General features: G+C 30.2%; 1 protein-coding gene across 4 annotated transcripts; it reads left to right on the top strand.

Annotated features, from left to right (window-relative positions):
• Positions 1 to 1,480: 1,480 nt before the first annotated feature.
• Positions 1,481 to 10,411, top strand: LOC113865726 (protein BONZAI 1-like). Of its 4 annotated transcripts, none has more exons than XM_027500456.1 (16): positions 1,481 to 1,836; positions 1,998 to 2,045; positions 3,058 to 3,206; positions 3,296 to 3,344; positions 3,632 to 3,688; positions 4,006 to 4,191; positions 4,275 to 4,409; positions 6,754 to 6,815; positions 6,918 to 7,020; positions 7,101 to 7,215; positions 8,413 to 8,489; positions 8,571 to 8,708; positions 8,789 to 8,953; positions 9,259 to 9,372; positions 9,499 to 9,595; positions 9,785 to 10,411. In XM_027500456.1, exons 1-16 carry the CDS (start codon positions 1,687 to 1,689, stop codon positions 9,877 to 9,879), a joined length of 1,740 nt encoding a protein of 579 aa, XP_027356257.1. In that variant the 5' UTR covers positions 1,481 to 1,686; the 3' UTR covers positions 9,880 to 10,411. The 4 variants fall into 4 exon arrangements, with proteins under 4 accessions (XP_027356257.1, XP_027356282.1, XP_027356273.1 ...); XM_027500481.1 differs by having other exon boundaries at positions 3,087 to 3,206; positions 9,785 to 10,193; XM_027500472.1 differs by lacking the exon at positions 9,785 to 10,411 and adding an exon at positions 9,662 to 9,772 and having other exon boundaries at positions 9,499 to 9,620.
• The last annotated feature ends 6,980 nt before the right edge of the window (positions 10,412 to 17,391 follow it).

The following is a 17,391-nucleotide window of genomic DNA, read 5'->3' as shown; positions in this document are numbered from 1 at the left end:
TATGAGAATTTGATTTGCACTAGCTCCACAAATTAAAGTAACTATGGTAAAAGAAATCTCACCGAAGAAATTGTAGAAATCTTAAGAAAGTAAATTTGCATCAAACACAATAGTTAATCAATTAATGATGAAAATAGATTTGTACTCACTAAAAATGAAAGATGAAGGCAATATTATTAACTATATTAATAAGTTTAGTATCGAGACTAATGTATATTCACAAACTTTTAACAATTAATAGAATAAAGTTACAAATCATTTCATCTAAATTTTATTGTTTTGTAATTTTGTACCTTAGTGCAATTATATATGCTGTAGAAAGTAAATACAAAATAAAATTTTCTATTTATAATATTTTTTTACCTCTTCTTTTTTTTAAGTTGATCGTTGTGGAACTTAGATAAATATCTACTTTAACCTAACAAATTCTCCCTTCGTCTAAACTCTTGCTAGGTAAAAAAAAAAAAACTCATAATTTTGAGGTGATTTGACATATTTTGTCTAAATTTACACCAACCTTGGCACATAATCAAATGACTACATGTTGTTATGATTAATAAAAAAAATATAAATTTTTTTATTCATAGCATTTTTCTACCCCTTCTTCAAGTTGATATTGTGGAACTTGGATGAACAGTTATTTAAGTCTAACATGATGCAGGAAAATAATATCATATTGCATTAATATATAAAGTTATTTTTATTTAATAAGAAATTTTATTATATAATTTATTTATCGGTCATAAGCTATGGATGAAGATTAATTTTAAACTTAAACAGTTGATAATCTCTTACTTTACGAAAAGAAAAGAAAAGTTCCTGTAAGGTAACTCTTATTTTTATTATCTACAAAGAAATGAAAATAAGAGGAGGCGTATCAATCCTCCACCACGATGGAAAGAGGTGGGGTTGACTTGATGCCTTTTGTGTGCTAAAGATGCTTCATTCTAATATTTAGCTGATTAAGACCTGCCACTTGCTACACATGTCAGAAAGAGAGGAATAACGCAACGAAGTTTTCCAAATTAATTTTAAACATTGCAGGTAAAGACGGTTGTAACTAACAATATTCTATTATAACATGCATGCAAGGCCCTTACTCGCCGTTCTTTTTCTTCGTACCTTCCTCTTTTGTTTTTCTCCATCGGGCAGGTTAGTTAGGTACACAGATTTTCTCCAAATTCTATAACACAAACAAAAAATAGACATTTCATAATTCAGCAAAATGATAAAAGAGCCATAAATTTCATATACAGTTGAAATTTTCATTGTGGTTTTGAAAAAACATTGTTTAAACACTTAAAAGTGAACACTTAAAGGTATCTCCGTGTCTCTAGTGCATTTTTGAATGTCTCTTTACAGAAAAGATAAAAATAAAATAAAAATATTTATATATTATATCATATATAGTTTCAAAACAATATAACTGTGAAAGAATGGCAAAAACGCGTTTTGTCAAAGAAAGAATAGCAACAATAAGTATGATAGTATCAACTAGGAAAAAGTAACGTGAAAGTTTGGCAAATTGCATATTAGATAATAGGATATTCTCTGTGTGTTTCTGGTTTTGTTCCTTTCAATATTCCCTTTTTTTTTTTTTTAAATATTTCGCAGTTTTGGTCACTTCTGAGTTTGACCAAGACTGATGAGAAGTAAAGGCACTTAAGCTGGGGCGCGCACTTTTCAATGGGAAATTGCTTGTCCGACGTTGCCGGAGGCAGTGCTGCCGTTGGCGGCACCGCCGGCGATCTTCGGAATCCGGCGGGCGCTCCAAACGATGCCGTCGAGAATTTCCTCAGGTCTCGTGGCTACCACGGCCTCTTCTCTCAGATCGAGGTTCTTTCCTTGGCTTCGCAACGAGTTTCTCAGTGTGTTTATTTTCGCTCTTGCTATTCCTCTTCTCTCGCTTTCGGTGATAGAACTTCTACTTCGTTTGTGACTGGTTTTTGTGGAAGGAGCTTTTCCTACTGTGATGTTGGCCTCTGTTTTTGTTGCAGTTGTCGTTTTCCGCTTCTGGCTTGCGTGATCGTGATGTGCTCTCTAAGGTTCGTTTCTGTCGGTTAAGCATTTCATGAATCTTGTTTCGGTTACGTTTCGTTCGAATTGAGCTACTCTACTATTCCATCGTTTACCGTTTTTGCATTTGTTTCATTTCGCCGATATTATTATACTAGCTCAATGATCGCTTGTTTTGATCTATTCTTTTTTATACACATAGCATCATAATTAGGAAAAATAAATAAATAAATAATCGGGAAATTCCTAAGCACTTCAGCGAGAAATAGTCACGTTTTACTTCTAGAAATCAGGAGCATGTAGCTTTTGGAATCATTAATTCTGAGCTGCAATCTCTATCAGGAAGTTTTTCACGAAGCACAGAAAGTTTTGGGAGTAAAATGAAATAGAAACGAAAATCCACTAATCTAGACGCTTGCAAGCAGAGTCCCTGAAGTAAAAAAAGAAGAAAGCGTAATTCGTTTATTACTTGTCATTTAATATACTAACAAATGAGTTTTTCAAGTAAAATGATATGTCCTGAGTGCACGAACTGAAACATTTAACTTCGAGCTCCTCAAAATCTAATAGCTTAGCTGCCATCGTGTTTTAGACTAGATTCTGCTAGATCCTTACATTGACATAAGACATCAAGACATATTGAAATAGGCCTCATAAACGTAGCTGAACAAATAAATCACATGGACCAATAGGGCCACAGTAAGTGTTCCTTTGGTTATAGGATTGTCAATTTTTATGAATAAATGAAGAATGATTTTGTTAACCTTAGACCTTAAGCTAAGTTTAAACATCCAAAAGTAATAAACTACTGTTAGAAAAGGAAATATTTTACATTGGTTACAAAAGTATAATAAATGCTTTCTTTTCCAATAAAAATTTACTACTTTTTGGATGTTTAAACTCATCCTTAAGAGTTGATGTTAATAAAACCTAAAAGGAGAATATGCTTTTAATAGTTAATATTCTCTCCATTCAATTAAGTGAATCTTGCTTGTCACAGTAAAGTCTGGATAGTTTATATTTAACTTTTCTCTGATGCAGAGTGATCCAATGATGGTTCTTTATAAAAGAGGGCAAAATGGAGCACTTGAGGAACTTTGCCGCACAGAAGTAGTTTTGAATTCATTGAATCCCACGTGGATTACCAAACACACCCTTATTTATCATTTTGAGGTTATTCAAGTTTTAGTGTAAGTTTGAATATTTATACTTCTAACAAGGCAGACGACTGTTTGTTTATTTCACCAGGATTTATTTTGTTAAATTTCTTTCATCACAGGTTTCGTGTGTATGATATTGATACTCAGTTTCACAATGCAGATGTAAAGGTATAGTGTTTATGATGGCCTATATACTTAGTTCTTTCTGGAGTAAGATGTGGTTCCAACACATAACAATGTAGATAACAACCTAGCCCCCCTTAACTTTTTTCTAAATTACTTAGATTTTGCAAAAATCCTTATAAGGTTGTGCAACAAAACATTTCCCAGCTCTTTCCATGACAAAATATTCACTTGCCATGTGGGTTTTCTTGTTCATTAAATGTAATAACATGTTGGTAAAGAATATCAATGTTCGAAAATCTAGATTGAAGCTATTTGGTTGAATTGTGCAGATGCTTAAACTAGAAGAGCAGCAATTTCTTGGTGAAGCGACTTGTGCACTATCTGAGGTAACATAGAGAATTTTAAACTTTTTGTAGGCAGAAATCTGACAACTAAACGGAATTCATTGCACTACAAATGAAGCTGGATCTTTATGATCCAGGACTCCTGACCATCTCATGTGACAATTGTTTTGCCAAATATATGATACTTGAAAATGTGTAACATTTCTGTTTTATAGTTCATTGGTGGCTACCAAGCACATTAAAAGCTTTCTAAACCAAGAAAGAAATGCTTACTCAAATTTAGCTGCCCTTTGCATAACTGCAATTAAATTTGTATCCCAATTATTATACCCATTAATATTAACAAATTGGTTCTGCAGATAATCACAAAACCTGATCAATCATTGACTATAGATATACATACAGAGGATCCTCTTAGATCTACCCTATCCCAAAACTGTGGGAAACTCTTGGTGCATGCTGCGGAATGTGTTAGCTCAAAGACTGCAATAGAGATAGTGTTCAGATGTTCAGATTTGGAGTACAAGGATCTCTTCTCCAAAAGTGTATACAACTATTTTCTTTTTTCCTTTTGGGATTATGAGGAATGGCAGTTCTGCTATAAGACAAGCTTTTGTTTGTCTTGCAGGACCCCTTTTTATTGATATCAAAAATTATAGAAGGTGGCACCCAAGTTCCAATTTGCAAAACAGAAGTTATAAAGAATGATCTCAATCCAATATGGAAATCAGTGTTCTTGAATTTTCAACAAGTAGGAAGCAAGGTATATATATAACTGAAATACAGTTATGTTATGTGGTGAGGCAATTTATCTAATAAAGTTGGACTTCTCCATCATACTTTTATATAGACATTTCTAGTTTTCATTGCCTGTTGAGTTATCATCTCTTTTTTTGTTAGAATTGGTACAGCAAAGAAAGATTGAATTGTATTACTAAGAATGAACACAGTTCTATACCCAATGTAAGTATTGACTATTATCATACAATGCCAGAAATATTTGAGAGATCTTGGCAACTCTCCTACACAAACTTTTTCACTTACAAAAAGACTATTATCATACAATGCCAGAAATATTTGAGAGATCCTGGCAACTCTCCTACACAAATTTTTTTACTTACAAAAAGACACCTCAATTCTTTTAACTCTGACCTTTATAACAACCATCCCATGTAAGTGCCTCCTAATTATGAGCTAGTTGATTGTTTCTCTAGGTTGGGCCTTAACATTAAATGGCCCACTCTTCCTTTTTCTTACAATATACTCTTTTCATTATGGGACTAATGCTTAACCCCCCCAAAAGCTTTCATCTTGTCCTTAAGGTGAAAATGTGAAAATTATTGAGACTGCATAAGAATATGTTACACTCAAGAATCTTCACATTTGGCGCTAACTTTTTATTGCATTTTCTAGCCAAGGACTTCAACCTATAAGGGTGTATCTTTAAGTATACCCAATCTCCCACCTGGAATTCCACTTCTCTCCTTTTCTTATTTTCCTGTGATTTCATCTGTTGCAGTGCTGTCTCCAAGTTCTACTTTAACTGTTGCAGCATGTCATCCCTATCTTGTGTAAGTTGATTGACCTCTTCTATTTTAGAGGGTAAAGTGTCACCTCTAAAAAGAAGAGGTGAATCTCTACCATATAGTCATAGTGCCTAAAAAGGTGTCATCTTTGTTGGGCTGTTATAATTGGTGCCATACCAATATTCTACCCTAGCCAACCAAAAAGACCATTGTTTGGGATTGGTGCCTGAAAACAGCGCAGGTATGCTTCCAAACATCAGTCTATAACTTATGTTTGGTCATCTGTCTACGGATGGTAGGTAGTGCTATACTTCAACTTTGTCCCAGCTTGTTTGAATAACTCAACCCATCATCTTGTACACCATTTTCTTTAGTGCTGCAATGGATTGTTGCGTCAAATTCATCTTCTCCATAGTTTCTTGTTGCATTTCATCAAATCATGTCTCTAACTGCTTGCTTGAAACCATCTTCTCGCTTCACCCAATTGCACAGCAAGAATTTTCTAACCAAGAACTTGTTTTCTTTCAAGAATCTTGTGCATCTTAACTCCTTGGGCGACTTCAGATCACAAACACTCCAACTCAAAATCAAACATCAAACGTTGAAATCAAGAATCAAAATCTTGCCTCACCCATAGCTCCGGATTGGAACTCTGATGCCAGTGGTAGAGCTGGTACGGCAAGGAAAGAGAAAGAAAGATTGAATTGTATTACTAAGAACAAACACACTATTGTACCCAATGTAAGTATAGATTGTTATCATACAATGCCAAAAATATTCGAGAGATCCTAACAACTCTCTTCGACAAACTTCTTCACTTCCAAAAAGACACCTCAATTCTCCTAATTCCGACCTTTATAACAACCATCCTGTTAGAGACCAAATAAAAAATGTGAAAAGTATTACTAACAAGAAGAAAATACTGCAGAAATCTTTTCTGCAATACCTAGAGAAAAGCTACTACAAAGGTTTGCACCCTTACCCACTACTAATAGAAGAAAAACATATTTGACCCCTTTTCTCTCTTCCCTCCTACTATATGAAACATTACACGTCAACTTGCTATCCATAACTAATTTTTCTCTCTAATTCTCATTCTGCCCCTTCTTATTTCTCTTACTATATGTTTTCCAAATCCAAGGCCCATGACAAAGTTGGACTTGACTTATCCATTTAGGTTCTTGGGACCTAACACATCCAATGTAACTGCCTCCTAATTATGAGCTAACTGATTGTTTCTCTAGGTTGGGTCTTAACATTAACTGGTTCACTCTTCCTTTTCCTATAATATACTTTTTTCATTATGGGCTTATTGCTATCATTTTGTTTCCAAGATTTCTTCAAATGGAAGAAGGTACAGGGTCAAGTTGCTTTGTTTCAAAATGTGCATTATGTTTATTAAAACAAGAGTATATAATTTAGAAGTATTCTTCTTTCATAATTTCTTCATTTCATATTGGTGCTTGTTATCACTATTATAGGATATAGAGTGCTGGTTAACACTGACTTTGTACATTTTGGCTTGATGTTCTACATATAGTTTAATTGAAGCTATCTTATTTTCACTTTTATCATATACAGGACAGCCCTTTGATAATTGAGTGCTATAACTTTAATAACAATGGCAAACATGATTTGATGGGGTAACTGGCAGTTCCTTTTTCATGTGTCTATCATCCATGTTTCCATTATGTCTATGTCTAGGCTGAAATACATATTAGGGTTTTTCATTCTTGATTTATCAGAAAAATGCAGAGATCTTTGGCAGAGTTGGAGAAGATTTGTAATAATGGCCAAGGAGAAAAATTATTTTTGCCTTCTACTGGTGGACAGAACCACGATAACAAGGTCTTATTATGTTTTATTAAATTGATGTCCATCATGAATTTCTCTGTCTTTGTCTCATAGCATATGTGACTATTATTTAGGTGTTAAAGAGCCAACTATTTGTGGATAAATTTACTGAAAGTGTCCAATACACTTTCTTGGATTACTTGGCTGCCGGATTTGAATTGAATTTCATGGTGGCTGTTGACTTTACAGGTATAGAACAAAATCTTCAAACTTGTACTTGTGTGTATAAATATAATGATTAGTTAGAGAATGAGACAATAATATTATGATTATTGTATTTGTAACTTAGGACTTTGTGGTTGTTAAGATGTCTCACATTGATTAGGAATAGAGTCAGAATACTCCTTATAAGGGCTAGGGTAGTCCTCCTCTTACGAGCTAACTTTTGAAAGTGGGTTAAGCCCAAGTTTCTTAACATGTTATCTGAGCTTATTCAGTTTGAATATTGGACTGTCCACAAATGTCCAGTTCTGCAAATTTCACGCACCGAATGTCTAGTCCTAGGCGTGAGGGAGGTGTGTTAAGATGTCTCACATTGGTTAGGAATATAGCCAGAATACTCTTTATAAGTGCAAATTTCACGCACTGGATCTCTAATCCTGAGCGTAAGGGGTGTGTGTTAAGATGTTTCACATTAGTCAAAAATAGAGCCAGAATACTTCTTATAAGGGCAGCTGGGAAGATTACCAAACCTATATAGTAGCTAATTAGTTATGCTTGTTATTTCTGATAACTTACATGAAATTTAATTTTCTGTCAGAAATACTTTGCTAACACATTAATTTTGTTCTTTGACCTTTTATGTTCTATCTAGTTATTGTAGAAATTAAGAAATTTTGTTAGTTTTTTTTAATAACAATAGTACTTGCAGCGTGGGATTAGTTTAGCAAAACATAATTTTGACACTGAAGTTTACAATAATGGTAGAAGTTCAATATGAAGTCACTATTGCTGAGCTAATATACCCTTTGGTTTAGTGCAAACGATCACCAGTATCACTTGATAGTTAAACACTCATCCTCCTGACTCAATGCTTAGGTTTCAGTTTTCACTAGTGTGCTTGTTTGGCGGAGGAGTCTGGATGTGTCCAGTTTACCTTGAGGAACCATTTGTGGGTTCCCCAAAATGCTAACCCTCTGAGGCCCTTCTTGTCAGGCTCAACAGCTGGTATGAGGTTGCCCTTCCCCCTCCTTGTCCTCTCTATTTCCCTCCTCCCCACTCCTACCCCTGCCACCGTTTTCAATAGGAGGATAAAAGATAAGCTTAATATAAACTCATGAATTCATGTTACACTTTCATCTAATGACTTAACATGCTGCTGGTTAATGTATGCATGGATGACGGGGAAGAAATACGTTCTTATTAACCCCTTCTCTTGTTTACCAGCTTCAAATGGAAATCCACGTCTTCCAGATTCTTTGCATTATATTGATCCTTCAGGACGGCCAAATGCATACCAGAGGGTGAGAACTGATTCTTGGTTTAAATTCACAACTTTATTTGTTGTTGATCGATTGTTGATGTGATATAAATGCTTTTTCTAGGCAATTATTGAGGTTGGGGAAGTGTTACAGTTTTATGATTCAGACAAACGATTTCCTACTTGGGGATTTGGGGCACGGCCAATTGATGGTCCTGTTTCCCATTGTTTCAACTTGAATGGAAGTAGTCATTACTGTGAGGTAAAACAGCTATGTCCGATCTTGCTTGTATTTCATATTCAAACAGTTCATTAATAGTTAGAGGTTTCTATCTGTTCTAGGTGGAAGGGATCCAAGGAATTATGATGGCATATACAAGTGCCCTGCTTAACGTCTCTCTTGCAGGACCAACTCTTTTTGGACCTGTCATAAGCACTGGAGCACTGATTGCCAGTCAATCTGTAGCAAATGGTGGAAGAAAGTACTTTGTTTTGTTAATAATCACAGTAAGAATTAATATACTTAGCAGTGTTCAATATCATTTAAATCTGAAAATGAACTGTAATTTTGCCTCATTGAACACCATTTGTAATTTCATTGTAACTTAATGGTTGTTTGTTGTTTGTCATATGTTTCTCTCTAGTATGCCTTTATGCATCCATATAAATATGCATAGTAAGCATGGAATTCTATATTTGTCTTACATGTGACAAAAAAAATATTGTGCCCTTCCTGACTTCTGAGAATATTTTAGATTTTTCTATTGCCATGTTTTCCCACTTCTGCTGAGTTTTAATTGGTATGCTCCAAGGATGGAGTAGTGACAGATCTCCAAGAAACAAAAGATGCTATTGTTAAAGCATCTGACCTACCATTATCAATCCTTATTGTTGGAGTAGGAGGAGCTGATTTCAAAGAAATGGAGGTATTAAATCCAAATTGTCTGCTTTTTACAGAGTTAATTGTTTTGCATCTTGAGACACTTAGCAGTGTGACTGTTATACTGCAAAATGGCTTAATGTAGTTTTGTCGCAAATTTCTTGTTGCTTAGGTTTTGGATGCAGACAAGGGAGAGAGGCTTGAAAGTTCATATGGACGCGTTGCTTCACGTGATATAATTCAATTTGTTCCATTTCGGGAGGTTCAAAGTAAGTATTCAGTTTAAACTATTAGGTTTGAGCTAGTGGCAAGGGAGTTTCAGGAATTTGTATTAGGTCATAAATTTAAACTTATTTCTATCATTGTATTGAAAAGAAAAAATGTACACTGCTTTAAAAATGAAGTTTGGTGAATTACTCCGAACATATCAAACACTGGCAAACTTCTTTCTATCGCAGGTGGAGAGTTTTCAGTTGTTCAAGCACTTCTAGCAGAATTACCAACTCAATTTTTAACTTACGTGCGGAGTAGAAATATCCAACCGAGCCTCTAGTCATGCGAAAAATGTACATAGAAAGGTTTTCTGATCATTGATCATTCTGCAATGTCGAGGTCCTTTTCAGTTCTTCAATCAACAAATTCGGCTAAAGGGGGCCAAAGGGCTGAGAACTCTTGCTTTGTGCGGATTAACGCCTCAACGAAGATTCGCCGGCTAGCTGTCTTATCTAAAAGATATATATGATCGAGCCTTATGGTTGGCATTTCCTTTTCTTTTTGCGCTTGTGTCCTTTTGGCTTTTCCTAGGTGATTGGTTTGCCTGAAAAGACTAGTACTACAAGTTGAATCAATGTTTTTTTTAATGGAAATCCAATAATTTGTGTATGTCTTTCGATGGCATTTGACAAATATATGCAGAATATTCAGAAAGAAATGTAGCACTGTTGAAGTTTTTTTTTTTATTCATTATACCAATTTTTGGTTGGCTGTAAATGTTCATTTAAAAGGAAAATGTAACTTATAACACGGAATTTGAAATTCTGGAACACAGGACATAATCTGCTATAATGAAAATTAAGTAGCAGATCTACTCCGGGATTTCCCCTCTTTTATGTGAATCACTTTATTTGATAGATTGTGATAAAAGCATATAGAATCCGACATATAAGCAAGTAGGAAGACACTAAAGAAACCCAAAATATATAAAGAAAAGCGACCAAGAAAAGACATTAAAGAGAAGCGGGAAGACATAACATCAGCACCACAGGTTGGGACATCTTAGCAATAAACTAGTAGCTTATTGAGTTTAACACAGTAAGACTCTCTCACTTTTTCTTTGTTCGTTTAGCCTTGGGCCTAATTTAGATTCTTTATTTAAATATTAAGATGCATAAAACTTGCTAGTGAGTTGCATAATCTACCCAATTGTTAAGCATTTCAATGTTCCGATAACAATTCATATCCTTATTTTCTCTCAATCCGAAAGAATCGCTTTGGTTTCGTGGATATTTTCTTGGACTGGGACATGGTTGTGTTGTTTTCACTAGTCCCAATTAATCCGAAGAACTGTGGGTTCTCACAAAGAAAATGAAACGAGCGAAGGAGTATAAAACACAAATTTGGAGTTGATTAAGTTGTTTACAGCAAATTGAAAAAAAAAAAAAAAGTGTCAGCAGCTCACTGTTAAAAAAAATCCATGTGATTGTAAGTGTTATATCATCTTAACATGACACATTAATAATATTTAAAAAATTTAAACCGCATTAGTTGAAACTTTGTAAATTATAAGAACTTGATTACAAATTTAATATTTTATAAAGACTAACAGATTAATTTAACTTTATTTTTATTACAAACTTATATTTGTAATAAAATTTTTAAAATATAAATTACTTACTTTAAATTTAATTTTACTAACATCAACTTTACAAAATCAATTTTAAATAAAAAAACTAATTTGAGACACCCAAAAACGCATACTTAATTCTTCAAATAAAAAATAATTTAGTAACCTGAATTTAGATCAACTTTTCTGTCAGCACGGTGATACAAATTTCGCTATTCGGGGTTCATATATCGACGTTGATAATTTGGCCCGAGTAAAAACCGAGTGGATTATCCAAGCTTTAACTGGGAACCAACAAATCTATGCTATGCCACGGATGTCACTAATCAGAGGTACGTGGTCATTTGCATTTTTCTTGATACCTTTAGGTTACTATTTAGAATCTGTTTGCATGAAAAATAGTTTATAATTTTTTAGTTTATTTAAAATATGATTAATTTTGTAATTTTAAAAAAGTACAATTGGATTAAAAAAAATTAGAGTGAAAGCTTTAGGGGTATAAATAATTTAGGATAAATTTTATAAAGCGTAAAACTGATTTATTTTTTAAACATGGGTTTGGATGAGTTAAGTATATACCTGAATACCCTTTTTATTTTCCGTCTAATTTGATTTTTAAACAAATTTAATTTACCTTAAATGTAAATTAAAAGGCTTAAACATCTGTAGTGCGACCTTGAAAGTATGTTAAGATTTTTTAAAATAAACTAATAGACCTAAATTTATATAAAAGTTGACTTAAGCTTTTAAATATATCAATAAGTCTATAATTTCAAATATTATTATTATTATTATTATTACTATTATTATTATTATTATTATTATTATTATTATTATTATTTTTATTATTATGTGAATAGTATAAGTAGTTGAACTTAACAGACTTGAACTCTTGAGAGGGTTTTAATGGATTTTTAATTAACTAAATATTTTAAATAATTTTGACTTAATTAATTTAATAATTAAGTTTAACTTTACTCAAATGCAATCCAAGATAGGTCAAGATCGTTAATTGATCTATTTTAAAAAATGTTATAAAATTTAAATTGAGTATTTATAAATAAAAAAATTATGAAAAATCTATATTGATTATATTAAAATTATAAAAATATAATAAATACTTATTTTAATATATTATTATTATTATTATTAGTTCCTTATAACTTTTTAATATTAAAAAAAAGGTACGTTTAACTTTAACATAAAAGAGGGGATAGAAAATAATTTGTTTCGGTTATGTGAAGAAATAATAGAGGAGCTGAGAAGGCAAAAAAAATATAAAGACCTATCAAGTAAGTGGATCTATTTGTAAAGAATTCTTGCAGTTAATTTGTGATTTCAAGTTCGAATATCAACTAAATATAGTTAAATACATACAGTTGACTAACGATTATCACCTTAATTAATGCATCAATTATCACTAAACAAATTTACGAGAGTATCTTCATATCTAAAGCTTTTGTAAGTTATTTTAAAATTATTTTATTAATTTTTATATAAATTTTATAATAACAGATCAATTTTATTTTATTTTTTTCTATTAACATATCAATTTTTTCTAAATTTAAACGACTGTATCCATTATAATTTTTTCTTCATATCAAATAATATTTAATGTACAATGCTTAATTAACAAAAGCTATTTATTTTTAAACAATATTAAGCACTTTCATTAAAGATATTTTGAAAAAGCCATCTATGCCTGCCCCACACATGAATATAGGTGTGTGTGGACCTTCGGACTTAGCTTCCAAATCCCCTTATGAAAATGACAGAAGGCTGGTAAAATTTTCAGTGTAATACTTTTTTGGCTAAATTTAAGTATAATATTATAAATAATTTAATATTATTTTTTTAAATAAATTTATAATTTTATTTTAGTAATTTATAATAACATTAAATATAAAATTATCAAAATAAATTTTAATTTTAATTAATAAATAATATAAATAATACCTAAACAATAACCAATACAATTAAGTACATGAATTAATAAACAATCAATGTGATATGAACTTTGAATCTTACAAAATTGTCTCCAATAAAAAAAAATCTAAGGTTTAAATTTATCTTAATATACATTAATTTTTATCTTATTTTCTTCTTTATAAATAGGATTGACATGTATAGTCATAGCATTAACAACATAGTATTGCCTACTTTTGAAATACTCTTTAACATTTTAATTAAATCACACTTAATAAAAAATTATTAGAAATATTTGATAATTTAATTTTTTAAAAATAATAATATTTTAAGATACTTTTTAATTAAATTTAAATTGTATTATTATATTAATTATTATGCATAATGATAGAATTAATATATGAAAAACTAATAAATACTCCTACAACTTTATAAAGGACTAAAGACAAATAAAAATCTTTAAAAAATCTTATAAAAAAATAGAGAGAGTAAATATTTTTATAATATTTTAAAATTTTTAATTTATCATTTTAATGTAAAATCATTATTTCTATTCTTTAAAAAATATTTGTCATAAATTTTCAAACTTATTTTTCATTCAAAAATATATTTTTCTTAAGTACAAATTTAAGCAAAGGTTTGAAGTTAAAGTAGAATATAGTTATAGCTAGAATATAAGTATTATACATATTTAAAGGATACAACATAAAAATCAAAATATATAAAATTATTGTTAGTTGTAATATCTATAATGAATACTCAATTTAACTCAAACGTAGGAAAGAAATATATAGTAATATAACAAAATGCATATAGCACTAAAAATTGATTTTGATTTATAAGTTGCATGTGTCTTATTGAGAGATCCGACTCCAATGTTTTGTAATATATTTTTTATAGGTACCTATTATATTCAAATCCTATTAATTAGCAAATATTAGTATTTAGAATAATATACTTTTTGTAATGTTTTATTATACATTTTTTTCTCAACCAAAAAACTTATGAGGTATGCTAACAAGTAGCCACTGAATCTTTAGAGTACTCTTTGTTATTTTGGTTGAAATATATTAAAATTAACTTGTGAAATCAGACGAAAGATATATTATATAGAGAATGTTAGTGATAAGTTTACGTGAGTTTTAATAAATTTTAATTAATAAGGAAATTAAAAATTTATTGTTACTATTTTTCAAATCTTATTGTGGAATGATTAAGTTTATACACACATATATATATAACAACATTACATAAAATACTTTTATATAAAAATTATCAAAACAAAACTTGTGGGTCATTTTCATATTCTTTGAACGATTTAAATCATGAAAGGATTATGTAGTTCTTGCCTTAAAAGAATCCATCGTGTGTGTGAGAATTATTAAGAGTGTAAATAGTAAAATAAAGAACATATTAAAGAAAAAGTGTGTGAGAATCAGCTTCAAAAGGGAAGAAAAGAAACAAAAATGACTTTAATGTGAGATGTGTGATTCACTTTAACTCGTAGGCTTTGCGTGCAATGCAAGGTTGAAAACCGTGCTATTAATCGGATCTGTCTCACATTAAAAGGCTCCATGTAGTCCCTTCAAGATAAAGTTGACAAAACATTTTTAGTTACTGCTTACCCTCTTCAGAATACCATTTTATATAATTTTTAAATTTCCTTAGAAAATTAAAAACTATAATACAACAATATGTTACAATCACGAGTCATATAAAAGTTAAAAATAATTATACCATCGTAAATAAATCAAAATATAAATAATAACATTTTACTATATTAATATTTAAATTAACAAACTGTAGCTTTTAAATAAATATTTTTTGAAATAAATAAATATTTTAAATGTATACGCGTTGGTATTAATATAAACTAAAGAAATTAGATATTAATGCACGTATGACATAATTAAATTATAAGTAAGACTACATATATCGCTTTTATAACGCACATATGTGCATATAGATGCTCAAATTATACGACCTTCTTTTTATTTTAAAAATTTATACTCTTCTTTTTAGAATGATTAATATGTGCTCTATTTTCATATAAATGAACATTTTAAAGACACTTTTCATTTTCTCTTTATGATTCTTAATATAATTATTAGTTAATATTGAATCTTTACCATAAAATTTAAAATTTTTTACTTTAAAGATGAAATGAGGATTTTTTTTCTGAAGTTTTAAAAACTAATATTAGGGATGTTTAAACCTTTACTTTTTCTTATATATCCTAATATCAAAAATCAATAATGTGCTTAAAATTAATCGGTGATAACAATGAAAATTAGAGAGAAAAACACGTAGAGAAAAGAAATGTTTCAAATACACTCATTTATATGCAGAGAGGTTCATTTACATTAAAATGAATTAAGTATACTATATATTTTTTCAGAAATTAATTATTATGAATTATAAATTTTAAAAATAAATAATAAATCATTGAATACATAGATCAACCAACAGATAAGTATTCTAGCTTAACTTATGATATGAAGTTCAAGTCACAATAAATATAGTTATCTTAAATAATGAAGGTTTTTAAATTTACAAACAATAATCTTACTCAAATAAAACATATTTCTATCGTAATAAACTAACTCTTGCAACATATATATATATTTTTTCTACATTTAATTATTCAACTTCCAAAACCCAACGTAACAAAAGCATGCAACTTAATATTGCTATAATTTCTCCGGCATGAAATACTTTCAACTCAAGATCAATAGTAAATAAAATAAAATAAAATGAATGGGTTTAATTTGATCCTTGATAATCATGTATAGCTCTTATTGCCCTTTCCATAGTACACCCCTCATGCATTCTCTGTCAATCCTTCAAATACTTCTATCTTCCTCTCTACTCCGTTCACCTACTCCTTTTTTCATGTTTGAACAATTAATAAGGTCTCTAATGTTGTCTTTTGTACTCTCTTACCTTAATTTCAATGTTCGGAACTTTGATGAGATTCAAATCACAGGAGAAAGTAAGGGGAAAACAGGTGTGGACAGAATTGAGAAAGTTGCACAACAAGACCCAAAGGAATGGGAAACAACGAACCAGTCCTTGGTAAACAAAAATAAATTAAAGGATTAATTAGTAATTCAACTAGATATATATTTTTTTTTCATTTTCATGAAAATTTTTTATTCCCCTCATAATAGTTGGGAAAAAAAAAATTTTAATCACAAATTTTTTTAATGCCTTTTATACATGAAATTTTTTTTAAAAAAATAATATATATATATATATATAGAGAGAGAGAGAGAGAGAGATACACAACAAACATATATACAACTTGTATTAACTTATTATATAATTTGGTTGTATTAGTATAGTATTTCTATTTTGTTTTTTGTTTTTATGTCTCTTATAGTATTAAATGAGGGAAAACATGCACTCATCTAACTTCATTTATTTTAAATTATTTATAATTAAAAAAAGTATTCTTGGATTACATTAATGAATATAGTATGTGATTTAAGACAAAGAATTACAGTTATTAATTATAATATTAAAATTTTTGTTATATTAGAGATAAAGATAGAATATTTTTTCTAGCATACCATCTAGAAATTAATCCTACTAAAATAATGATAGGGATGCACTATTTGACATGCATGCTTTTTTCTTAAAACAATGTTTCCAAGATAATATTTGGGATATATACAGAGAAATATATAGAAAGAAAAGAGAAAAAAAAGTAATAATATAAATAATAGATGATGAAATTTGATAAGAAAAAAGACAAAACAAAAGTGGCTAATTATATTATGAACATATTTATAAATCAGAATTATTTTTAATGAAAAATTTAGTATTGAATCAAATTTATATAAGTCTAACTCGAATAGGGTTCATGTAAATTTCAATAAATAAAAGATTATTAAAAAAATATGTGATAAAGAAATTTTCTTCCTTAAAAGGGAAAAGAATAAAACATAGGCTTTGGACTTTTGGTGTGTTCTGTTTCAGTCTGCTTTCTGTTCTTCCGTTCACACTTGCACACACGGCAGAAAGACATATAAAAGCAAACGAAGCAAAACCCTAGTTCTTCCCCTCCCTCTCATCCTCCTAGATCCATTCTTTCTCTTTCCTTACGTTTGGTTGATCCATACACATAGCATCATCCACTGTTTGATTTAGTCCCTACGACAGTGTTGCACTTGTACAAATTCTCGAAGAGCCAATTTGACACCTTGCGAATTATTAAATCTCTTCCTATATGCATAAATTTTATATCTCTCACACCCAATATACATCAATCAGTTGCTAAAGTGGATCAAAGGC

This window comes from Abrus precatorius, unplaced genomic scaffold (genome assembly GCF_003935025.1).
Source record: "Abrus precatorius isolate BTA unplaced genomic scaffold, Abrus_2018 Scaffold10, whole genome shotgun sequence".
In the NCBI taxonomy this organism is placed as follows: Eukaryota; Viridiplantae; Streptophyta; class Magnoliopsida; order Fabales; family Fabaceae; genus Abrus; species Abrus precatorius.
This window is presented reverse-complemented; position numbering and strand designations above follow the sequence as displayed.

Excerpts from the sequence above, each read along its gene's own strand:
- LOC113865726 (XM_027500456.1), top strand. The coding sequence starts at position 1,687 with ATGGGAAATTGCTTGTCCGACGTTGCCGGAGGCAGTGCTGCCGTTGGC. Across the intron at positions 8,709-8,788 it reads GAAGTAGTCATTACTGTGAG|GTGGAAGGGATCCAAGGAAT; the intron begins GTAAAACAGCTA and ends TATCTGTTCTAG. Across the intron at positions 8,954-9,258 it reads TTGTTTTGTTAATAATCACA|GATGGAGTAGTGACAGATCT; the intron begins GTAAGAATTAAT and ends GTATGCTCCAAG.